This window comes from Gracilinanus agilis, chromosome 2, assembly GCF_016433145.1.
Source record: "Gracilinanus agilis isolate LMUSP501 chromosome 2, AgileGrace, whole genome shotgun sequence".
In the NCBI taxonomy this organism is placed as follows: Eukaryota; Metazoa; Chordata; class Mammalia; order Didelphimorphia; family Didelphidae; genus Gracilinanus; species Gracilinanus agilis.
Genome location: NC_058131.1, coordinates 230538560 through 230563687, shown reverse-complemented (window position 1 = coordinate 230563687; position 25128 = coordinate 230538560). Strand labels below are relative to the sequence as shown.

At 45.9% G+C, this 25128-nt stretch overlaps 1 protein-coding gene across 1 annotated transcript in view; it reads left to right on the top strand.

Moving 5' to 3' along the window:
- FOSL2 (FOS like 2, AP-1 transcription factor subunit) overlaps positions 1–23941 on the top strand; it is a 29274-nt gene extending 5333 nt beyond the window's left edge. The window contains exons 2-4 of the mRNA XM_044660983.1: positions 7680–7931; positions 18528–18635; positions 22911–23941. Coding sequence (XP_044516918.1) covers positions 7680–7931; positions 18528–18635; positions 22911–23426 — 876 coding nt within the window. The 3' untranslated portion in view covers positions 23427–23941. The remainder of the gene's footprint in view (positions 1–7679; positions 7932–18527; positions 18636–22910) is intronic.
- Positions 23942–25128: the final 1187 nt, after the last annotated feature.

Genomic DNA, 25128 nt, shown 5'->3' with positions numbered 1-25128 from the left:
GTGCTCAGGAGAGAAGAAAAGATGGATGTTTGTCAGTAAAAACAGAGCTGTTAGGATTAGTGAAGCAGAGAGTAGATGATTAAGTAAATGCTTGTTGACTTGAGTAGAGAATGGAGCCTCATCCCTGAGTTAACCCAGGAGGGCATCGGGAGTCAGTGGTAGAGAATTCAGTCTCCTCTGAGTAGGCTTTGTGATCAAAAGGACCTGGATAATCAAAGAATCTTTCTGTGGTTTCCTTTTCATAGCATCTTGGGAAGAAGGGACCCTGAAAGAAGGAATATGCCAATCACTACAGTAATCATTAGCTTATTCAGCAGCTGTTCTTAGTATAAGTGGTGGTTCCTAGCTTTAGGTCTAGTATTAGGACCCCCTTCCCTTTTTTAAACATCAGATAATCTCTTAGTCCTTTTCCAAGGGGGATAGAGAAAAAAAGTGGAAAGAGTATGGGTATGATTTGGGGCAAGTCATTCAACTTCCTTACACTTGGTTTCCTCATCTGTATGTACAACGAAGGGGTTGAACAAGATGACTTCCAACTCTAATTCTATGATTCTGTGATCTTTCATTCTGATAGCTACCCACAGGATTAATTTACCTCTAAATATGCCAAACTCTGAGCCCAGGAAGAAGTAACTTACAAATCCCTGCATCTTAGGTATAGTGGAAAACACATTGGCTTTTGAGTCAAAGATCTAGATTCAAATCCCAATTCTGCTCCTTCCTGTGTGGTCTTGAGCAAGTTAATTCACTTTTCTTGGTCTCAGTTTCTTGATCTGTGAAATGAGATCAGACTAGATGTGGCCCATATCCCTTCCAACTCTAAAGTCATGATTCTAGGATTTTAAATGATTCCAGATTTTTCTTCTTTCTTCATTTCCTTGCCCTGCTGAGAGAGTCAGATGAGGAAAGATGAAATAGCTTTTTCCTAAGCTGAGAAGGTTTGCTAGTTAACTTAAGAAGGATAATTTAGTTCAATTTTATTTAATATGTATTTAATGAAGTACCTGCTTATGTCACAGGCACTATGCTCAGTGCTCAGAGACAAAAATGAAGCTATTCCTACCCTCAAGCAGCATACATTCTACTTCAGAGAAGAGACTGATGGGAGACAAAATACAATTTCTTGTGAGATGAGAGGAAGCTGTTTTAGAGAGATGAAAGTCCAATGGAGGATTAAGATAAGAGGGTAGGACACTCCAATCATTTAATCAACAAACATTTATTAAATAACTGCTATGTGCCATAACTACCAGCACTAAATGCTGAGGACCCAGAGACAAAAATAAAATTGTCCTTGCCTGGAATTTCATCTAGCAGCTATGTGTAATTTGTCACTTGGAGGAAAGAAAGGTAAATAAAAAACATTTGGGTCTAGATTTACTAAGAATCTTTTTTAAGGGCCTTTTCACAAAGCAAAGAAAATGAAAGGTTATCTGAAGAATACACCCTCATTCTTCAGAACTCTGTGTTTACCTTACCTTCTTCATCTCTCATGAAGAGAGGAGAGTTTGTCCTGATCACCGTAGAAGGCCAGAATGGGGATCCATAAGAGAGAAAACACAATTTCGTCACAGATATCAGGGAATATGCATCCCAGTCCTGTATCATCAGGAAGAAGTCAATTTTGGCAACCAAGTGCTCTGGGGCTTACGTCTGACATTGTGGAGAGAGGACTGAATAAATCAGAGGATTTTTCCTTTCTTCAGAAATTGTCTCTATTCTTTACCTAGGTTCATATCTATCTCTGCCACCTATGTGATGGGGTGGTTTTATCTCTTAAGAGTCTCAGTGTTTTCAACTGTAAAAGAAGGCTGGGAGACTAAATAACCTCTGAGGTCTCTTCTGGATCCCTATTTATGCCTTTATAATTCAGGAATCCCTAACCTTTTTTGCAGCGACACAGACCCCTTTGGCAGTCTGGTAAAACCTATGGACTCCTCAGACCACTGTTTTTATGCACATATATGTTATACAATATACAATGTGAGTATAACACACATAAATGTATTTTATACAACCAAAAAATAAGATTACAAAGGAAATGAGTTATGTCAAAGTATAAACTATTTTATAAAAATAGTCCACAGACCCCAATTTCAGAATCCCTGCCATAACCCTTTTTGGAAGCCTGGTCCAAGATACCGTTGAAGAAATGCTCCCAAATGGGGATGGAACAAGATCAGCTGCCTTGGATTTGCATTTCAGATGCCATTTTTTGGCTAGCTCAGGTGACTCTATCTGGGACAAGCCAAATAGGATCCAAAATCCTGATTCTCGAGAGACACTTGAATTAGAGGCTAAAGGCATTCACCCTCTAGAGCGAACTCAGAAATTGGGAATAATAGCCTTTTAAAATATTGGATCCCAGATCTTAGAATTCCTCAATCTTCCTAGTTGAGAGGGAGCTCAGAGATCATCCGGTTCGATCCCTTTACAGCATCCCCAGTCGGTCATCCAGCTTCTTCTTAAAGGCTTTCTGGTCACCTAGAAGCACACTGGAAGATGGCTCGAGCTGCTAGGATGTTCCTGCCTCACACTGGCTGTGGCTTTTACCCATTGCCTTTCAGGGACCAAGTCACAAGAGTCTAATCTCTTTTGCATGACAAACCTCCAGATACTTAGAGACAGCTATTGTGCCTGACTTCCTGTGGTGGTGATGGTGGTGGTGGATGGTGGTGGGGTGTGTGTGAGTGTGTGAGGGGGGCGGTTAGAGGGGGAAGGATGGGGAGGGAGAGAAAGGAAAGGAGAGGGGCAAAGAGAGAGGTTGTAGAGAGAGAGAGACATCGAGAGACCCAGAGAGAGCGAGATCCAGGGCAATAATGTGGCTTCTCAGAAGGGTGGTTTTCCCTGAGGCTCAGACTTGCCCTCCATCCTTTGGACTGCAGTGACCTGTCTGGCTGCTCCACTGCATACATCCTCAGGTGCTGACAATAGCCCAGTGATGTCATTTCCATCCCTGCTTTGGGTGGAGGTGGGGGGTGGGGTCTGAGCCCAGGATTTTCAGCCAACACCCTGCCAGGGTGTCTTTTGGATAACTGGTCTATCCAGGAGTTTATTAGGGCCTCTGGAGCCTGAAGATGAAACAGCAGGAATAGGCCTGTTGACCACTGAATGCTTGAACTTCCTCCCCTCGGTCTGGAGTCTCGAGAAGCTTAGGGAAAGGAGCCAGGACACCATGGCCTTTGGGGTATGCTGAAGCTGATTTTTATGTCTTTCCTCCTTGCTTCTGAGGATTTTGTTTCTTTGAAGTTTCCCAGAGTCTCAGTAGGTGATCCCTTATTTTTATTTGTTTGTTTTATATTTATTTATCATTTTGCTGAACCTTCTGTCCCATCTGGAGACTACCAGAATGTATCCCAGGCTATGGTGTCTAGTGCAGAGCACTTAATCCAGTGCTCAATACATAGTAGGTGCCTGATGCATAATACAATCAATATATTGGTAGGCTATTTATTACCCAAGTTCCCTGCTATCCTCAGGTCTGTCCAAAGATGGAGAGCCTCAGAGTGGCCAAAGGCACCACCAGGAACCAACTTAACTCAACTCAGTTCAGCTCAGTAAACATTTATTAAACACTGATGAGGTGCCAACAAAAATGAACGAAATGGGCTTTTCCTTCTGCATTGGTATACGCAGCCCCCTAGAATATGCTTAAGAAATGTTTATCTATTCCATGATTCTACTCCATCAAATTAGATTTTTGGTTCCCTGCCCACTAGAGTAATCTCCATGAGTATAGCACAGAGGCTCGGCACATTGTGGGGATTTAATAAATGCTTATTAGAACTGTTGGATGTGAAGGAACCTGACTTCCTACTGAGTAGGTTGTGAAGATCTGGGTGCCCTCCTTAAGTGTTCTGTTGATGCTAAGTCATTTCTGAGAATGGATGATTTATTCTCAATGTGGCATCATTGACCTGATTCTTGGGTCATGTTTGCACAGAGGGATGCCAGGATCATTTCAGGGACCACAAACTGCCAATCTCACGACTCTCCTCCATCACTGTAACTTCCTGAATAATGCTTTCGGAGCTGGAACAAGGCACACCTGCCAGATCTAATTTAGACTTTTGTGTGTCTCCCAGAAAGGCTCCTCAGAGACAAAAGCATTCTTTATCAAGGGCCCCAGGCCCCTCTGGGGATGGGACACGGTTTTGCTTGCAGTTCTGTGCCAGGGTGTTATCCAGATGGATTTACCTCCTGTCTAAAACAAGGTGTACAAGCATTTCAGAGGCCCTCATTACCTACAACCTTGTTTTTACTGCTGGCTTGTTTTGTCTAGACAGGACCAATTGCTGCAAGGAATCTGGCGGCCGGGAACTCTGGAATACATTTAGTAGACCTGCTGTCTACAAAGCAAACCAAAGTGCCAGCAGCTACCTTAGCAAAACTTTACTTGGGGGCCATTTGCCTCTTAGCCTCCCTTGTCCGACCCCTCGTTTTTTCCCAGGAGTTCAATATGTGAATTTGGGGGTTCCAACATTCATTAGAAAGTAGAATATATTTCGTGGGCGCTTTCCTCCAAGCCGATGGTTCTCCTTAGCTCAGGAAGGGTCGTATCAAATGATGGTATCAATTACTTCCAGAGGACTCCAAAAGCTTACTCACTGAGGACCCCAAGAACATTCATTAAAAGCAGAGATGGAGGGGGGCAGCTGGGTAGCTCAGTGGATTGAGAGCCAGGCCTAGAGACGGGAGGTCCTGGGTTCAAATGTGACCTAAGACACTTCCCAGCTGTGTGACCCTGGGCAAGTCACTTGACCCCCATTGCCTACCCTTACCCCTCTTCTGCCTTGGAGCCAATACACAGTATTGACTCCAAGACAAAAGGTAAGAGTTTAAAAAAAAAGTAGAGATGGAGAATGTAAATTTGAGGTGCCCCCTTTTAAAGAAGAAAGGAAGCATTTTTCTTGCTCGATGCAAAACATACGGACACAAATGACTATTGATGTGATTTGGGACAAGTCTTCTCTCTGAGCCTCAATTTTCTCCTCTTTAAAATCAAAGGATCGAATGAAATGACCTCGAAGGTTCCTTTCAGCTTTATATCCTGTGATTTTCTGAAGGGTGGAATCCTGGATACTATAAGTTTGTCACAGTTACATATATGCATATACACATAAATTGTTTTACTTCTTACCCCCCAAACATCACCTTACCCCACTGTCTGTTCTCTTAGTGGAAAATAATTCCCACTCAATTCCCTGCTCTTTTTTCCTTCTTTCCAGGCTAAGCTTGTGTCACCTCCCACATGAGGTCTTTCTTGATTTTCCCAGGGATTAGTGCCTTCCCTGCCCCTTGAAATTTCTTTTGTCTTCATTTATATATATATATATATATATATATATATATATGTATATAATTATGCTTAGCTGTAGATGGATATTTTCTTCATGGTATTATGTAAAATCCTTGAGGAATTATTTTAATTTTTCATTTGAATACACAGTGCCCAGCACATAGTAGGCCCTTAATAAATGGACATAGAATGCATCAGTTTTGAAGAAGTTCTCTCTCAAGCCTAGTCATTTTTGCCCTTGAGGGTGTCCCACCCAAATCCATCCCAGTGGATTGTGGTCCTTGTCGAATTCCTTGTGGAGAATGGCTTTGGCACTGGGTCTTTGGGGCAACCATGTTCTCAAAGACAAGGATCCTATCTATGGCGATAGGGACCTTCTATACCAGCTCCTTCATTTTACAGATGAAGAGATGGAGGCCTCCAAAGTAAAATGACTTGCTCAGGTTATACAGGGAGTAAGTAGCCAAGGCAAATTCGAACAGAGGTCCTCTGACTCCAAGGCTATTACTCTTTCCCCTGAATGGCGTTCACACGCCTGTCTTCCCGAGTTTAACACTCTTGTTTGCCATGCCAACTAGTTGCCTGGAGGTTGGCAGTCTTTAAGCCTTTTGGCTCCTTGTTTTGAAATGAAAACATTCTGGCGCCAATTGCCATCTCCCCATCTCCATTTTCATGGAAGGAACCCAGGCAGAACTGGTGGCTGATTTTCAGGGTACCCTTGGGGGGAGCTGTGGCAGGTAGAGGATTCTGGCCCCTCTGGGCAGACCATGGGACTCACAGACACGCAGTGAATAAAGACTGCAGATGGGTCTTCTAGCTAATAGGATAGATGCCTCCAAGCTATGGGCTCTCTGAATACAATCCAGGAGATCTATAGAGACCTTTGGTAGGGTCAGGCTGGATTCCAGAATCTGGGCTGATGCAAGGACAAAGCAGGATGTTAGATTGTGCATGTGCTATATTCCATTCATCCACCAGGTTCATTGGCCAGTCATCAAGCATTCTGTGCTTACTGTATGCATGGCACTGTGCTCTATAAAAGGAAGAAACAGGCAAAGAGAAAACAATCCCTTCCTCCTTCCAGAAGCTTCTATTTAGGTGAGAGCATTTACAGAGGCTTAGGTGGAAACACCAAGAGCAGGAGATTTTCTGAAACTTTCCAAACTAGAAACTTGGGGCAAAGGATTCCAACCCCCCTGGGTCTCTGTTCCCTGACTATAAGAGGAAGGAGTTGTACTAGATGACTTCCAAGGCCCTGACTGACTCTAAATTCTATGGTACTATGATTCTCCTTTCCCACCTGTATCCCTGAAGCTAGTCTGTGATGGGCTGACCCTTATTTTTAAAATATATTTCTTCATGAAGCATACCGCAAGAAAGCTTTATAGTATGGTATATCAGGGGCAAGGTAGAGACAAAATGAGTGTTCTTCGACACAGTAAGACTTTGGACAAATCAGGGTCCTCAGGAAACTCTCTTGAGACTTTAAGTTCTTGTCAGTGGAAGGATTTTTAGGCTCTGGGAGTTTCCCACACTAATGAAATCACAGATTTCAATATTATCTTATCTGCATTTCTTGGATAGAGGAAGGAAGGAAGGAAGGAAGGAAGGAAGGAAGGAAGAAAATAGGAAAGAGAAAAAAGAAAGATAAGGTAGGAGAGAAAGCATTTTATACCTATGAAGTTTCACAATTAGGAGAACGAATCTTCCAAATAACCTTTATGTGGATGGCTAGATGGATGGGCAGAAAGATACATCATGTGTATAGACTCTGGTACGGATATGCAGAAAGGTGAAAAGTATCGAGTCTGAAAGAGGAAAGAGCTGCCTGTTTGAATCCTTGGGGGCCCCAGGACTCTCTCCCACAATGAGAGAGGGATGCTCTAAAGGCTTCTGCCTTCGGTCATGGGCCACAGAGACCCTGCACCTAGGGGAATGATTGACAGCTGTGAATCCCAGGCCCCTCTGCACCCCCAAGCAGGAGGCCCGTCTGCTGAATACCACGACAGCTTGCATGGGTGAGGTGCAGAGAGTGCCTGGCTGTGTGCATACTGATGGGCTGCTGCATCTATTTTAAAAGTCAGCTTTGGATGTGTTGACAGCCTTATTTCTCTGTCACATTCCTATAGTTGGGCCGCGGCTGGAATGGAAAGACTCATGCCCAGGCAGGGTTCCTTTGCGTCATGGATGCAGTAGACTTGGTTCAAGGCTTCTGGGTCAGTCCCCTCTTGGGTCCCACCTCCTCCTGGTTTTCTCCTCCTCCTCCTCCTCCTTTTCCTCCTCCTCCTCTTTCTCATCCTCTTCTTCTTCTTCCTCTCAGATTTGCTTCTCATCTTAGTCTCATTTTAATTTGTTTCCCTTTTTTTTTTCTTCCTCTTAGAAATTCCGGGTAGATATGCCAGGATCTGGCAGTGCCTTCATCCCCACCATCAACGCCATTACCACCAGCCAGGATCTCCAGTGGATGGTACAGCCCACCGTCATCACCTCCATGTCGAATCCGTACACCCGCTCCCACCCCTACAGCCCCCTGCCGGGCCTAGCCTCGGTCCCAGGACATATGACTCTTGCAAGACCCGGGGTGATCAAGACCATCGGTACCACTGTGGGCCGGAGAAGGAGGGATGAGCAGGTAAAACTTGGACTTGTGGAAATGGGCCGGGCCGGGGAGTGGGAGGTCTGGGAAACCTTGTCAAGGAGATATAGAGATGGAGAAGAGAGAGCTAGGAGACGTTCTGGATCTGCTCCATTGGACTTGGAGACAGGAAAATGAGTTTCGAATCGAGCCTCAGACACTTATCAGCGGTGAGACTCTAGGCAAGTCACTTAATTTCACACCTGATTTCTTAATCTGTAAAATGGAGCAAAAATCACAGATTTGGATACTCTTAATATTATATTATTTCTTCTTTACTACTATTACTTCTGTACTATATGTTCATTTCTCAGAGAATGAGATAGGAGAAAAAAGACATTTTTATACTAGTGAAGTTTGAGTGCCCTTGATACAATGGAAAGTCAGAGGCTCTGGATTCCAATCCTGTCTCTGATTTTTACTTCTTGCCCTCCCGTAATCTCCCCATGCCTTAGATTCCTCATCTGTAAATTAAGTTAGATGACTTCTGAGGTCATAAGGTGAGGTTGGGACCTGTTCTAGCCAAAACCATTCACTTTACAGTTGAAGTAACGGAGAACTGTGGAAGTTATTTGACTTGCCCAAGGTCCCACAGAGGATCAGTGTCAGCCGTGGGGTGGGAGGCCTCATCCTCTGACTGGCCAGTGGGCATGGGTTTTGTGACCAAAAGGCAGGGAGCCATGATGGCAGGCTGTCTTTCTGCTATGAGCATCCCCAGAGGATGGTAGTAGCCATTTGAAGGATGAGCTCGTGGGGGGCTCTCTGGCTGGGCCTGGGAGGGGAGCTTGAGGCTCGCTGCTTCACACATCCATACAGGCTGGCTGGTCTCTCCATTGACCTCCCCATGGGCCTGGACTTCATCAGGATGCTGAGTGTCTCCCTGGCCCTTGAGGATCCAGGAAATGGCTATAACTGAGCATTGGTGCAGCTCTTAGAGAACCTTCAAAGTGTGTGCCCAGCAGTTTTCTTAGCTGCTTTCAGCAGTGTCCTTAGGAACAGGATCAGCATCAAATTTTCCATGTTACAAAGGAAAAGGAGGCACAGGTTGTGGGGGGTCCAGATTTAGAACATTTTTGGCTAGGAGCCAGACTTGGATCTGATATGGTGACTGATAGCTAGAAGGGACCTGAGAAGTCCTCCAGGCTCCATCCCTGTAATTTTATGGATAAAGAAACTTTAAAGCCAACTGAGGGGAAGGGACTTGTCCAAGGTAACAACAGATAAGTGCCAGAGAAGGGATTTGATCCTCGCCCCTCTGATTTCTCACTGCTAAATGTTCTAATAGTATTTAAAATGTAAAAAGGAAGAGTGGTGACACTAGAATCAGAGAACCTCTGACATCCATGGAATTTCTTGGCAAACATACTGAAATGGCTTGCCATTTCTTTCTCCAGTGGGATTAAGGCAAACAAGTTAAGTGACTTGCCCAAGGCCACATAGCTAGTAAGTGTCTGAGGTTGGATTTGAATTCAGGTCTCCCTGACTCCAGGGCCAGTGTTCCATCCCCTGAGCCACCTACCTGCCTCTTAATATAGCCTATACACAGATAAATAAATGCAAATGAACTAGAGTAGGGAGAACATAACCATAATTAGAAGTTGATGTTTGAAAGGAGAAAAGGATCCTGAGAGACAGAGATGAGATGAGTTTGTTGCAGGCATGGGGGCCAGCTTGTGCAAATGCAGGAGGCAGATAGAGGCTCGGAGGAGGCTTTGCTCTCCAGAAGAGGCATCTTTCCCTCCCAGCCTGGCCACACGCCACCCTGTTTGGTTCCTGCCACTTTGCATTGGCATCGCTAACTTGGACCACACCAGTGCGGGGCAGTCATCCCCACCAGCAGACTAGTGCACCTCCTTGGGATGCACAGACATCCTCATGGAGAGGGAGCAGCTCCAGGTCCTTCCTCACTCTGAGCAGTTTGTGAAGCTGTCTTTTCTTTGAGAGGGGAAGGGTGGGTGCCTGGCCGTTATCATGGATAGTTTCTGTATTCAGTGGAATTAGAGAGCTCGTTTCTCCAAGAAGCTTTCATGGGGGACCTCGTCTGTATCCCAGCAGGGTGACAGAGGCACTATTCTCAGACTTTAGAGGCACCTTTTAGGAGGGACATTCCTAAGATGGTCAAGAACGTCAAGATCAGGCCATGGGAGGATTGTTTGAAAAAAACTGGGACTAGGGAAGAAGAGAAGATTCAATGGGAGGTTTGGGTGGTTGGGGTACATGATAGCTGTCTTCGGTTATTTTGGAGTGAGGAAAGAAGTCAAACTTATTCTCCTTGGCCCCCGGTGGGAAGAACTAGGAGCAAAGAGTGGAAGGGCCAGTAAGGGAGATATTAGTTTAGAGGATGTAAATGAGAGCTAGCAGTTAGAACTAGCCTAAAGTGAGTGTCTCTAAGTCTTCACTGTGGGGTTTGTATGATGGGAGTTTCCTGCCTTCTCCCTGTCCTGCTTTGCTTCTGGATTGAGAGCCTCAGACAGAGCTGGTAAAACCCCTGGAGCCCAAAGGGCAAAGAAAAAAGATGGAAGGAAGTTGTTCTGTGGGGATGACGTCAGGGGAGCCCTCGACTAATCTGGGACACTGTCTAAACTCTGCGAGTCAGATGGGGCAGCCAATATTAATTAGGCTTCATTCACTAAGTGCCCTGATGTTTCCAGTGAGGTCTCTTGTAATTGAGCCACCCTTCAGGAGCAACCATCATAATAATGTCTCCTATTAATGTGCTTTTCTCCACGGACCTCAAAAGATTTTATAAACGTCGGTGAGCCAGACTCTCCCAGGACATAAATGACCCCAGGGCTGAGTCAGACACCCTGGGAGAGGCATTGACTCTTTAGGACTGCAGAGGACCACGGCGGGAAGATGCCGAATAGCATGTCCCTTCCTCTCGATGAGTTATGCCTAACTCACACTAATACCCTAATGCAATCTGGCTGGAGGCTTTTATTTGTTTATGAGAGGAAGAGAAGGAATAAGAGACATTTTCTGATGATCCATCATGAGCTAGAAACTCAGGACCATCCCTCATCAGGAAGAACAGAAATATCACTGAGCTGGCAGTCAGGAGATCTGAGTTCTGGTCCCAGTTCTGGCACTAACTTGGGTCTGTGATACTGGGCATGTCTCTTCACTTACTTGAGTCTTAGTTTCCTAATCTGTAAATGGGGGTGGGGTTTGTCTTCTTTTGTCCAGAAAGCATCTGGTAGGGGGTCAGGGACTTCCTGGGTGCCAGATACTGGGAAGTAGAAAGTCAAAAACCAAATATTCCTTGCCCTCAAAAGGATCTTACATTCTCTTGGGGGAAAAGAACCTGGTTGTGTTAGGTGATATCTAGGGTCCTTTACACTTTTGTGATTCCATTCTAGGACCAAAGATTTGGGGCTAGGAAGAGATCACAAAGGCCATCTAGCCCAAATCCTCCTTATTTTATAGATGAGGAAACCAAGGCTTAAGGAGGTCAAATGATTTGACCAAGTTCACCCAGTTAGTGTGCATTTGAACCCAGATTCTTTGGCTCCAGAGTCCTCTATTTTACCATCCAATGCAGCTTGATGGCACCAGGAGTCAGGAAGACTCATAATCCAGCCTCAGACATATACTAGCTGTGTGACCCTGGACAAGTCACTTTATCCTGTTTACCTCCGTTTCCTCACCTGTAAAACAAACTGGAAAAGAAAATGGCAAACCACTCCAGTATCTTTGCCAAGAAAACCTCAAATGGGGTCATGAAGAGTCAAACACGACAGAAAAATGACTGAACAACAATGCTATCCTATCTTGTTCATTTTTCCATTCTACTCCATCTCATAGGGCTTACTCCAAAGTAAATGGTTCTTTTAAAAAAAAAAAAAGCTCTTATCTTCTGTCTTAGAATAGATAATAAAAATCATTTCCAAGGCAGAGGAGCACTAAGGGCTGGGCAATGGGGGTTAAGATGGCAGATGGTAGAGACCCACTCCCATTCAGTCCGGGATAGGAGAACTCTCCATACCATCACTCTGCCCTATGTTGGCCCGAGAGGGCTCCACCTTGGCCCATGGTCAAAGCAAGTGACCTTGTACTAGACTCAGTTTCCTTTTGATTATCCCAGGAAGCCTGAAAGAGAATCCACAGTAGAGGAGATGTCGTTCCATCCTGGATACCAGGAAGCCTCTCTTTTCCCCAAAGCATAGCAACACAAGGACGAAGTGGATGCATTAGATTCATTAACAAAATCTCATGTCCGGCACCACAGAAGGAATGTGGAATCTGAAGTCGGAGGACCCGGGTTCAAATTCCACTTTCTCCATTTCCTCCTCTGTAAAAGGAAGGGATGGGGCTGTAAGGTCGGGATAAAGTTCCTTCTCGCCCCGGATGTCGTGTCCTCCCGTGCTGTCCCTCATCCTCCCAGTTGGCGGGAGGGGCGCTTCCACAGAAATGGCTCTGGCATCTGCTCCTGTTCCAAAAGCTCATCTCCCAGAGGCCCGGGGCTCTGCGGGGAGGGTTCCCGCGTGGTGGGTGGGGAGGGCTCTCCTGCTGACACATACACGCTCTAGCAATGTTGATCTCATGTTCCCTGGATACTTCCTATGTTGACAGCTCCCACAACTTGCCACACACACACCTCCCAAGTCGGAGGTTTTGGAAGGAAGGAGGGGGTGGAGAAGTTGGGAGCGGACAGGGAGACCTCCAGGATCGAGGGTGGTGGGGAGGGTACCTCTTGCATTTGAACCTTTCAGGGGTGCATTATTTTGTGAGGTTGGGGGTGCTCCCTTCACCTACCCAGATGGCAACTTCTCTTTCACTTAGGAAGATGGTTTTTGAGAGTTTCCATGGTAAAAACAAAAAACAAAACAAAACAAAACAAAAACAAAAAAGCTGCATCCTTTATCCCGACTTCTGGTGAGCCTTTCTAAGCTTAGCTAGGATGGTGCTCAGACAACACATGTAGAACATGGCGCCTGGTAATAACTGTGGTAATAAAAATAATAGTAATAATTTATTCTGGACCAGACCTATGATTTCACCGGGATAGGGAACTCCCTAGAATTCCTGCTATACCACAGTGTACTGGCAACAGTTCTGTAGTTAATGGTCTCAGAGGGGCATCGAGAGTTTAAAGGACTTGCTTAGGGTCACCGCACCAGGACGTGTTAGAGATAGGTTTTGAACCTACGTCTTTTGGCCACTGAGGCTTGGCTCTCTATCCACCATGCCATGCTCTGCCTCCCTCATGGTAATAATAATCATACATGTATATATGATATGTCTACCTATATGTACATATGTGCATCACCACTGTTTTAGATAACAGACTTGATAGCTGAGCAAGGAAATGTAATTTGGATTATAAAATTCTTGCTCTAATAAAAATTCCTTAAACAGTAGACTATGAAAAAAGAATATGTGTGTCTATCTACATAACCATACACACAGCTTTATAGTTTATAAAGAGCTCTTGTCTCCATGCTCTCATTTGATCTCCAACTCAGAAAAGGTAGACAGATGCAAGAATCTAAAGGGATGAGCAGCTTTGAGTCTCTTCTAGGAAGCTTCGGCCATGTTTGGGTCATTTGTCCACATGATCCAGTGAGGGCACTTTGCTTTCTTCTCTACAGCCCCTAAATTGGGCAGATGCTGAAGAATTAGGAACCGTGTAATGTTCTTGCTGCTACTAAACTTGTTTCAATCTGATACCCCCAAAGGTGCCAACCTCATAGTGCACTCGGTGATGTCCAGCCCTGATTATCTCAAGACCTAGGTGATGCCACTCCAAACCTCTTCCAGCCCAAACTCAAGTGCTGGAGGAGGCACTCCCTTGGGATAATGCAATTTCTGTTGTAACCTGGACCCAGATCCATCTCAGGATAGACCCTCCGAGGTAGAAGGTACCCTAGAGGTCATCTAATCCCATCTAGAAAAGGCTTCATCTAATCAGTTAATCCGCAAACTTTTATTAGGTGCCTGCTGCATGCTAGGCACTGTGCTAGGTACTCTGGACCCAAAGACAAAAAAGAAGCAGTCTCTCCCCTCAGTCTACTGAGGAGAAACAACATGTCCATTAATAAGTATATATTGAATAAATACCAAATACCTAGCAAGTAGTTTAGAGCCAGAGGACACCAGTAGTTGGATTCATTTGGAAAGACTTTGTGTCATCCCATGGTGAGCTGAATCTTCAAGAAAATGAGGCAAAGATGGAAGAGGGAGACATGAGAGATGGTAAATACGGGGAGAGGAGATGGAGGGTATTGTGTGAGGAAATGTAAAAGGGCCAGCTTGTTGCATGGAGGGGAGTCCTTAGGGAGTCGGGTTTTGACAAAGTTTAAAGGCCGTGGAGAAGAATTTATTTTTAATCCAAGAGTCAATAGGGAGTCACTGGAGCTTACTAAGTATAGGGGTAGGACCTGGTTAGATCCACCCTTGAGGACAATTCCATTGGCAGCTGGGCAGAGAGAGGATAGATTGGATAGAGGAGGAGAGGCATTTTAAGGGAGGGAGACCAATTAAGGGACTATTGGAATAATCCAGGTGAGAAGTGATGAAGGCTTGAACTAAGATGGTGGCTACGTCAGTCAAGAGATGGGTCAAGAACAACAAATGTGCAAATAGAATAAATAAGATTTGGAGAATGATTGGGTATGTGCGGTGGTAGAGAATGAGGAGGCTAAGAAAACACTGAGGATGTGAACCTGGGACCCTGGAAAGATGGTGGTGGAAGGAAAATCCAAAATAGCGGTACCATTTATGGAAAAAATACCCTACTGGGAGTTAGAAGACCTGGCTTTGAAGCTTTGCTCTGCCATTTACTAACTGTGTCATCTTGACAAGTCACTTACCTTTACTTCACCTTAATGTCTTTGTCTATAAAATAGGGATAAAAAGATCTTGTCCTGCCTGCCCGACAGGGCTGGCATGACATCAGATGAGATGATGGACATGAAAACGCTTTATAATAAACTTTAAAGCGCTCTATCCAGGGGAGGCAGTGGGACACAATGGAAAGAGCCTTAACTTGGGAGTCAGAGGACTTGGATTCCTATCCTGTCACCTACTAGCTGAGTGATTGTTGGGCAGGTCCTTCATCTCTCTGGGCCTTGATCTCCTCACCTGTACAATTCTTTCTAGTTATAAACTTCTAAGCCTATGAAAGGCATTATTACTGTGACTGTTTTTATTATTATCATCGTTCTTATTAGACACTACTGGCAGTTTATTTGGGAGGGAATGGGTATTTTTGCTTCTCTGGCAGAAAAACAAAGTTTGTGGAGAAGCAGGGGGTGAGAGTAGAGCTTAGCCATAGCGAACCCTTACTGCAGGGCCCCTGTGAGTCCTTGGAGGGACAGAGTCAAGGAGCCTCAGAACTGAGGAGGCTCAAGTGGACAAGGGGTCCCCGGTGCTTCTGGGTGATGTCAGCACTGCCCACATTACACACTTCACTCTCTTGTCCCCTTCTCCATACCCCTGAGAGCTTTCATGTCCAGCCATTGGCCTCCCATATTTTGGGGAAATATTTCTGATGGATGGAGATGGGAGGCACAGTCTGGTACCCGCGGTGCTGAGTCTTCAAGGGTCTCCACTTGAGTGAGGATGATACAGTCGTATACAAAGAGAACAAAGGCAGGATGCTTTTGTCCTTGTTTATTCTGTGCCTTGCTGGACTCACAGTAGATGCTCACTGGGGCAGTCAGATTTAGAGTCAGGTGCCATGTCCTCTGATGCCCTTATCGGTCTTGTTGCAGAGGACCATTGTGGAGACTATAAAATTTGTTTTTTTCATTCTTCTGGGCTGTCTGGGAGCTGAGCCTTGAGCCAGATGCCCCGTTCAAGGCGGTCAGTCAAGTAACAAACATTTCTGAAGCATCAAATATGTTCAAAGGCCTTTGTTGGGTGGTTTCTCGAAATATAAAGACAAAATGAATTCTCTGCCCTCCAGAGGCTTACATTCTTAATAACAACCACCACAAAAGGAGCTATTGAGTGTTTTTGGGTTTACATCATAGTTATTTCTATAAATGTTCTCCTCCCCTCCTTTCACTGAGCCCTTTGTCCTAATGGTGACAGTGTATACCTTCTGTTTCTGTGGTCCACTTGCTTCTTTTTGGGAGGTGGAACCATCTGAGGAGTTGACTTTGTTGATGAGATGGCCGTCAGAGTGGTTGCCACACTATGTCCTTGGGCCAGCGTGCTTCCTGGGGTGGGCAGCAGCAGTCTCTCGCATCCTGTGCCCAGTGAGGATGATTCAGGTTTTCCCTTTAGAGGTCACTCCATTGTGGCCACTTTCCTTGAAAGCAGCACCCCCCCCTGCCCAGCATTTTAACAACAGAGTGCTCTTCTACTTTTTAGTATTTGTTGATCAGGTGGGAAAATGTGAGCATTTTGTCAACTTTAAAGAAGTATATAAAAGTCAGCTATTATTAATAACATTATTATTATTACTATATTCATGAAGCTGTTCTTCAGTCATTTTCAGTTGTGTCAGACTATTCTTGACCTCATTAGGTTTTTTTTAAACCTTTACTTTCCATCTTAGAATCCATACTGTGTATTAGTTCCAAGGCAGAAGCGTGGTAAGGGCTAAGAAATGAAGGTTAAGTGGTTTATTTTCCCAGGGTCACCCAGCCAGGAAATATCTATAATTCAGATTTGAAACTAGGACCTCTCATCTCTGGACCTAGTACTCAATCTGCTGGTTGCACCTAGCTGCCCTCCCCATCCCCTGCCCATTAGGTTTTCTTGGCAGAAATACTAGAATAGTTTTCCATTCCCTTCTCCATGTCCTTTTACAGATAAAGAAATGAAGACAAACAGGGGTAAGCGACTTGCCCAGAGTCACACAGTTAGTGAGGGTCTGAGGTCAGATTTGAACTTAGGAAGAGACTTTTTGATTCCAAGCTGCTTGATTCATTGCACTATCTAGCTTCCCAGTGAAAAAGCAAGGGACTTTTGGATGCTGCCATTGACTTTGGTTACCCTCTCCTGAATTTCTGCCTGGGATCATAATAAGATCAGAAAGCTAGAAGAGACCAGAGAGGTTAAGTCCAACCCCCTGCATTTTCCAAAACCCACAGAGATGAAGTGCTGTGCCTTAGATTAGAAGGTAATCATTGTTGGGTATGAGATTTGAATTCCGGCCCTCTGACTGCAAATCCCATGCCCTTTCCATGGTGCCACCCTGAAGGAGTGTGACATCTTGGAGGGGCAGTTCTATGCAGCAGGCTTGGCTAATTAGGTCTGTGGTTACCCTGACCATTTGGATGGAAGACTGGCCTGTATCCTTGGAGTGTATGTGAGCAGGTTCTCAAACACTTAGGCTGTATTTGGGGTGGGAGAAGAGACTCTACGCTTGTTGATAGCTCATATTATATCCTCGCCTTCTTTTCTACCCAGGACACAGTGCCAGGAACACAGTTGTTGTTCAGTTGTTTTCAGTTGTATCTGACTTTTTCAGATCCTATTTGAGGTTTTCTTGGCCACAATACTAGAGTAGTTCTCTGTTTCCTTCTCCAGCTCATTTTACAGACAATAAGTGATTTACCCAGGGTTAAATAGCTAGTAAGTGTCTGAGGCTGGGTTTGAACTCTGGTCTTCCTGATTTGGGGGCCACTATAGCACCTACTGCCCCAGGAACACAGTGGGTGTGCAATAATGGATCAGAGATTGAGGAAAGGCCTTCAGAGACCATGAAAGTCAACTTATCCATTTACAGTGGAGGAAAACTGAGACCTCAGCAGGTTGTAGACCTCAGAGGAAAGGCCCTCAGAGACCACGAAAGTCAACTCCTCCATTTACAGTGGAGGAAACTGAGGCCTCAGCAGGTTGTAGATTTCCCATGGTCAGAGGTAGAGGTAGTAAAGGACAAAGGTAAGAAGTAGAACCTGTTGTCTCTGACAGATTCCAAATCCAGGACTCTTTTCCCACTATTCCATGTGACTTCGTTTGAGTCAAATCATGTCTTTCCAGGCCTTTCTCTCAAAGAATGTGGTAGATCCTCCGAGGTGAGGGTCTAAGGCAGCATCCAGTGTCCCAAAGGCCCTTTCTGACTCCTTGTCTTGTTCTGGCTCCTCCAGGGGTTCCAGGGCTGGGTTCCTCACCTGCCAAATGGGGATCATGAATCTGGCAGGGATGACAAAGGTGCTGGGAGGGATAATTACTTAGAGCTTGGAAGAAGCTGCTTATGCAGGTGGGGTCAGGCCAGGCAATGAGTGGAAATGTCTCCAGTGTGGATTCCCAGGTCTTATTCTTTGTTCTTGGAAAGGCATCAGGGGCTGACATGACAAAAATCTGTTCATCTTACCAGGTTTGGCAAATCCCTGTGCCTCAGAGAGAATAGGCCCTGTTCTCCCCTTCAGTATTGGACATCTCCCTCCTCATGTGTCTTTGCTGAGAGAGCACTCACTCTTAACTCCGAAAGAGCCTTGAATGGTAGTCTCAAGTGGGACGTCTCTCCCTTCTGAACCCCGGTCCGGCTCCCTTGCACAACTTTCTCCCATCTCATTCCCCAAATTGTATCTTACCTGGTTTAAAATGTTGCCTTCTGAAAAACAATCTAGCAATTGGCCCATTCTCATCCCTTATCACTCCTTTGTTTTCTCCTCTCCTTTCTGGCCACACGTCTAGCTGTCTCCAGAAGAAGAAGAGAAGCGAAGAATTCGGAGAGAGCGGAACAAGCTTGCTGCCGCCAAATGCCGGAACCGACGCCGGGAGCTGACTGAGAAACTGCAAGCGGTAAGAACTGTTTTTTATGGGGAAGGGCATTAGCCTTAGTGCTCTGACCCCTTGTCCTATTTAGACCTCTAGAAGCCCCAGTCAATCCTTTTTGGATTACTAAAAGCAGGTGACGGCATGGACCTACCCTAATTTCAAAATCTCTAGCCTTCAGGAGCCAGTGCAATTCTGATTCTGCTCATCAGCAGCCCACACTCCAGAACTGAGGCCCCTTCACTTTTTTTTTAAGTCCTTACTTTCTGTCTTAAGATCAATACTAAGTATTGATTGAGTGATAAGGGCTAGGCAATTGGAGTTAAGTGATTTGTCCAGGGACATATAATTAGGAAGTATTTGAGGCCAGATTTGAACCCAAGACCTGGCACTTTCTATCCACTGAGCCACCTAGCTGTGCTCCCCTTCACTTCTAAATGCCCCAAATGTTAGGGGCTACCTCTATCAGAAATTCTCTCCCAGTCTAAGAGCTCTCTTCTGTAAACAATGTTTTCCTTAAACTCCATAGTCTGGGTTCCATTTTTGACATAGATGAGTCATATTCTATGACGGTGCACCTTAATTTCTTTATGTCCTTTATTGGCATGAACATCCTAACCTCACCCCACACCATGCCAAATAAGCCTTTCTCTGTGGTCTTGGCACTTCCATTCTGACCTTATGAGTCACTCTCCCTAGCTTCTTAATCACCCAAGCTCTTGGGTGTCCATGACCTTTCCCTCCCTGACCCTTGATCTGACCACGGTCAACATCAGCCCAGCTAAAGTTGATCCCCTAAGAAGAGAGAATTGAAGATCTAAATTGCATCCAAATCCTTCTAGCCTCATTCAAAGAGATCTAGAAGGAGAGTGCCTCTTGGGTGCAACTCGTTTGGCATGGGAGATACCTTTCCACTTGAACCTTTCCTTTAGTTTGCCAGGAAGCAAAGAATCTGGAGCAGGAAGGGGCCCAGAAGTTCATCTAGTGCAATCCTCCTCATTTTATAGTTGAGAAAGCCAAGGTGCAGAGAGATGAAGGGACTCTGAACAGAAGTAAGAAGTGGGAGAGTCAGGCTATGAACATGTCCCGAGTCCAAATCTAGGGTTCTCTCTCCTTGTACACACCTGCCTCTTCCTGGAGCCCATGGAGGCCTTCGGCGGTGCCTCTTTCCCAAGTGAATTTTGTGGGCTTCTTGAATGGAGTCAATGGTAGGGATATTGTCAGAGATTGCAAGAGGATGCTCTTATTCTTCAAACCATGATCATAGATCCTCAGAAATAGGCAAAGAAGATGAGGAGAAGGGTCGGAGAAAGAGATGAGGTAAAGACAAGACTGTATCATTTAGGATCATTGGATCAGAACTCTAGGTCCTGATGGTTCAGAAGCCATTGAGTGCAAAACCTTATTTGATAGATGAGAAAACTGAGGTCCAGGGGAGGTGACATGATTTGCCCATGAGGGTAAACGGAAAGTTTTCTTTGGTGACTTTTATTCATATCCTTCTCTGTAGAATTCTTGTCTGCTACTCTTCCTTAAATAGGAGTTGGCATGGGGTGGCAGAGATGATTAGTCTTCATCTTGATATCTTGACATTGTTTTTATTGGTATCTGAACAGCTGTCCACTTTCCAACTGTGTCTTTCCCCATAAATTCTAATTCAATTCGTTTATAGAATCCTAGATTTAGAGCTGGAAGGGACCTCAGGGGCCATCTAGTTTAATTTCCTCATTTTACGTAAAAGTAGATGGAGGCCCAGAGAAGATAAGCCATTTGCCCAAAGGTCACAAAGTTAACAATGAACAAGAGTAGGATTTGAACCCTGGTTCTCTTGACTCCAGAGCCCCCATTCCTTCCATTTGACAAATATTAATTAAGCATCTGCTAGGAGCTGAGGATATAAAGACCAAAACAAAACAGTCACTGCCCTCAGAAAGTTGGCTTTCTCCTGAGCCCCAGAAAATCCTGAACCTCCCAAACCTAGTATAAGCCTGGTCTCCCCCCACCCCCCGCTTTGAGGCCCCGCCATGCATGTTGGCCCTCCCTTCCCCTCCCGGTCCCTCGGCCACATCCTCCACAGGAAACCTCTTAGAAGCCCATGACGCTCGCTCGTCAGTCTCTTGAGGCAGATGGAAACTTTTCTCTTCTCCTGTAACTTTCCTTCACATCCTGCTTTGTACAATTCTTGTCTGCTTTTCTTCCTTAAATAGGAGTAGGCGTGGAGTTGGGGTGGGGGTGCAGAGAGGAGTAATTTGGTATTTACTCCTTTAGAGAGTTTCTCGGTAAGCCTTATCTGACTATAGGATCCAGCTTGGAAGGCCAAGGACAGAAGTTGACTAAAGTCTTGAGATCCATTCTGTTGGAACTGGAGAGGAAATGAAGGGAAGTGAAGAGCAGGGAACAAGCATTTATAGAGCACCTACTATATGCTAGACAAGGTGTGCTGAGCGCTTTTTACAAATATTATCTCATTTCATTTCACCCGAGAGTTAAGGAGGTACTAGTATTATCTCCATTTTACATTTGAGGAAACTGAGGCAACCAGGGTCACCCAGCTAGCAAGTGTCTGAGACTGGATTTGAACTCAAATCTTTCTGACTGGAGGCCCAGCATTTTTTCTAACTTATTCCATCAGTTGCCTAAAAGAGAAAATGGGTTTGAGTTTAAAGGATAGTAGTTGGGAGAGAATGTGGGGAGAGGAAGAAAAGAGGAGATCCAGGAGGTACTAGATTTTCAGTTTTTATTTTAAATATGTTGAACATGTGATATACATGAGAGATCTCTCTGTGATGCTTACTACTGTTATCACCTTGGGCAAGTCAGTCATCCTCCCTAGGCCTCAGTTTCCTCACCTGTAAAATAAGAAGATTGGATTGGATGTCCCATGAGGTCCCTTCCATCTCTAAAGCTATGTTCCTCTGACCTTGTTAAGCATCCCCACATACTGGCAATGGGCATCCAGTGATTATTCCAGGAGACATTTTTCTCTCTTTTCCAAATACGCCGTTCTCCATTTAGTGTGCTAACCTGGATGGGACTTTGGAGACAAGAAAAATAGAGGTCTTCCAGGTGTTTTAGAATCCTTTGGGTCTAAGATTATGAGGTAGGGTGTTTTTGTTTATTCATTCATTCAACCAAAAGACCGTCATCAAATACTGCGGGCTAGGCCCTGAGAGCTTAAATAAAACATAGGATCATGGGATGACAGAGCTAGGACTAGAAGAGACCTCAGATCATCTAGCCCAATCCCTTTAATATGATTTCTTTGGGGTTTTTTTGAAAATTTTTATTTAATTGATTAATCTAGAATATTTTTCCATGGTTACGTGATTCATGTTCTTTCCCTCCCCTCCTGTAGCCAATGAGCAATTCCACTAGGTTTTACAGGTGTCATTGATCAAGACCTATTTCCATAATATGATTTCTTTATGATGGGGACTTCACAGTCTAGGAGGTACTTGTCTAGTAAGGTATCAACCAAAAATTGGAACACAAATAGGATAAATTAGTTTGAAGGTTGCAAAACAAAAAGCAATTTGAGTTCCTGGAGGAAAAGCCTTGTCAACTGGGGATATCAGGGCAAGTTTCATGAAGGAAGTGGCATTTGAGTCATTTAAAGCATAGGTAAGAATTCAGCAGGCAAAGAGGGGAGAATGAAGCATTCTAGGCTTAGGGGGTGGGCTAGAGAGCCGCATAATTAGGGAATAGGGAGAATGATAGGAGACAAGGATGGAAAAGAAGGGTGGAACCAGCAGCAGGTCCCACCTGATCCATCTGGGCAGTCCTGTTCAGGTCCAGTTTAAATTAGATGTCAACACATTTTTTCCTAACTCTTTATGAAATTATGATTCTCTGGTTTTGTATCTTGATCCACAGAAATTATTACTGGTCACTCCCAAGTCTGGATTGGAGACATTTTTAAATGGTCCTCTGGAATCAGAGGGCCTGGGATCCATTCTTTTTAAATTTTTATTTATTTAAATACATTTATTAAAAAAATTTTTTTCCGTGGTTACATGATTCATGTTGTCTTCCTCTCTTTTCTCCCCCCTCCTGGAGTTGACAAGCAGTTCCACTGGGTTATACATATATATTACCCTCAAAACCTATTTCATGGGATCCATTCTTGACTCTTAGTGTGGGAACTTGGGGCTCAGTCTCCTCATCTATTAATGAGGGAGTTGGATCAGATGGCCTCAGAGGAGCCTTCCAGTTCTTGATCTATGACCTCTATTAACATAGAGAACAAAGGAGGGAAAATGGGGGTCCCTTCATTCGACTTCACTTCTTTTCTTCTTCCCACAGGAAACTGAAGAGCTGGAGGAAGAGAAGTCGGGGTTGCAGAAGGAGATAGCCGAGCTGCAGAAGGAGAAGGAGAAGCTAGAATTCATGCTGGTGGCACACGGGCCCGTGTGTAAAATCAGCCCCGAAGAGCGTCGGACCCCACCATCCCACAACCTCCAGTCCATGCGCCCTGGTGGAGGAGTCGGGACTGTTGTGGTGAAGCAAGAGCCCTTGGAAGAAGAGATCCCATCGTCCTCCTCTTCAGCCCTGGACAAGGCCCAGCGGTCCGTCATTAAGCCCATCAACATCGCTGGGGGCTTTTATGGGGAGGAGCCCCTCAACACCCCCATTGTGGTGACCTCCACTCCAGCCATCACCCCGGGCACCTCCAACTTGGTCTTTACCTACCCAAACGTGCTGGAGCAGGAGTCCCCGGTGTCCCCTTCTGAGTCGTGCTCCAAGGCCCACCGGAGAAGTAGCAGCAGTGGGGATCAGTCTTCAGACTCCTTGAACTCTCCCACTCTCCTGGCTTTGTAACCCACCTGGGTGCTGTCCTTCCTGGCTCTGGAGGGGAATGAAGGGAAGCCACCCTCCGCCTTCTCCACCGTCTCCTTCCCAGGGACCAGCACACTGGCAGTGAGTGACAGCAGACAGAGGGACACCACAGGAGAGCTTGGCTCTGGGGAGAATGAAGTGGAATCTGGCCATGAGGAGCGCTAAGGACCTCAGGGCAGGCCGGTGGATGAATTGGGGACTCCCTCCTTTGTGCCACAGGCAGTTCCTGTTACCTTCAAAACTTGGGAGAACTTGTGGACTGATGCATCTTCCTGAAGTTGCTCTGGACCATTGCTTTCCTTTTCTTCTGATGTTCTGTCTTGGAGTGATGGTTTCCTTCCCTTGGCTTCCTCTCCCCCTTGCAGGGGGGCCCGATGGGTGCCTCCCCTCCCACTCAGATCATTCCTGTTCAGCTTTATTCTCTCCCCTTTTTGTTCCTCACCCTTCCGGGACATTTCATGAGGGTGGTCCGAACACTTAAGACTTCCTAAAAAGAATCTTTCTTTGTTTCTGGAGGTAGGGCTGTGAGTAAATGATTTTCCTTGAGTCTGAAGTGTGTGGCTTGGGATACTGGGCCTAAAAGCAGGCAACGGGCCACCGAAGGCTCCCCCCCAGAGACATGCCCCATCCCCACCTCCTGGGGCGCATGACCAAACCAGGCCCTGGGCCTTCTCCACCCTCTGCGCAGAGCTGGGGAGAGGCAGCTGCTGGGGCTGCTGGAAGAAGAGGGTGTTCGTGGAGGCAGGAGAGGAGAGGCATAGCTCCCCGTGGGTGCGTGCCTGCGTGTGTGCGTGCAGGCAGAGCTGGCTTTGCAAAATGTTTAATTACCAGCCCAGGAATAGCGCCAACAAAGCCAGGAGGGTGCCAGCGCTGGCTTCCCCCTCTTCACTGCTGCCTCGAACAGGGCGTCTCCCATAATTACTGCCTTTCCACTTGGGCCAGGGACCCTTCTCTCTCCTGCCTGACTGCCTGCCCGCCTCCCAAGGCCTCCCTCCCCTGGGAATCGAGGCAGCCCTCGCCAGGCTCCACCCGCTCCCCCTATAGACGCTCAGGATGACGCCACCCACGGAGTTTTAATGAGCGTGGGCCAACTCTCCCTGTCCCCGCCGAGGCGGCCCCTCCCGGCACAGCGAGGAGGGGAGACACCGTGCAAAAGCACTGGCCTCCCATGGAAAGGGAACGGGGAGAGGGGTGGGGAGGAGGAGGGAGCTAGTTGCTAGGATGCTGTTTTGCAGCTCTCTCTGGCACCCAAGCTCAAACAGACCCATCTCAGCCCTTCTGCCCTTACTTGTCTGTTATTACACCGAGGAGGAGAGCTCCTGTCCCCTCTGGCACTTGGCTACCTGGCCCAGGCAGAGCTTTGCCCAATTTAATCTCCCTCCTCCCCAAGCTTCTCTTGTGGTCCAGGCGGTCCAAGTGGGATTTCTGGCTGGGAGGGTCATGGAGCTGTTCTTGTTTCTCCAGGGTAGGGCCAGATCCGTGTGACCCCCCCCCCCTCCTCAACGGCTAAAGGCGCTGCTGGGGAGCAACATTTTACATGTGGGGAGAGAGAGAGTCGCCTCAGCCCCCTTCCTCTGGCCTTCCTCACTGCTGCCTCCCCTCCAGCTCCCATAGGGGGTTGTCTTTTGGCTCCATCCACTTGGTTCCTATTGATCCTCCTGACACCTTGACAGGCTTTGGTTTA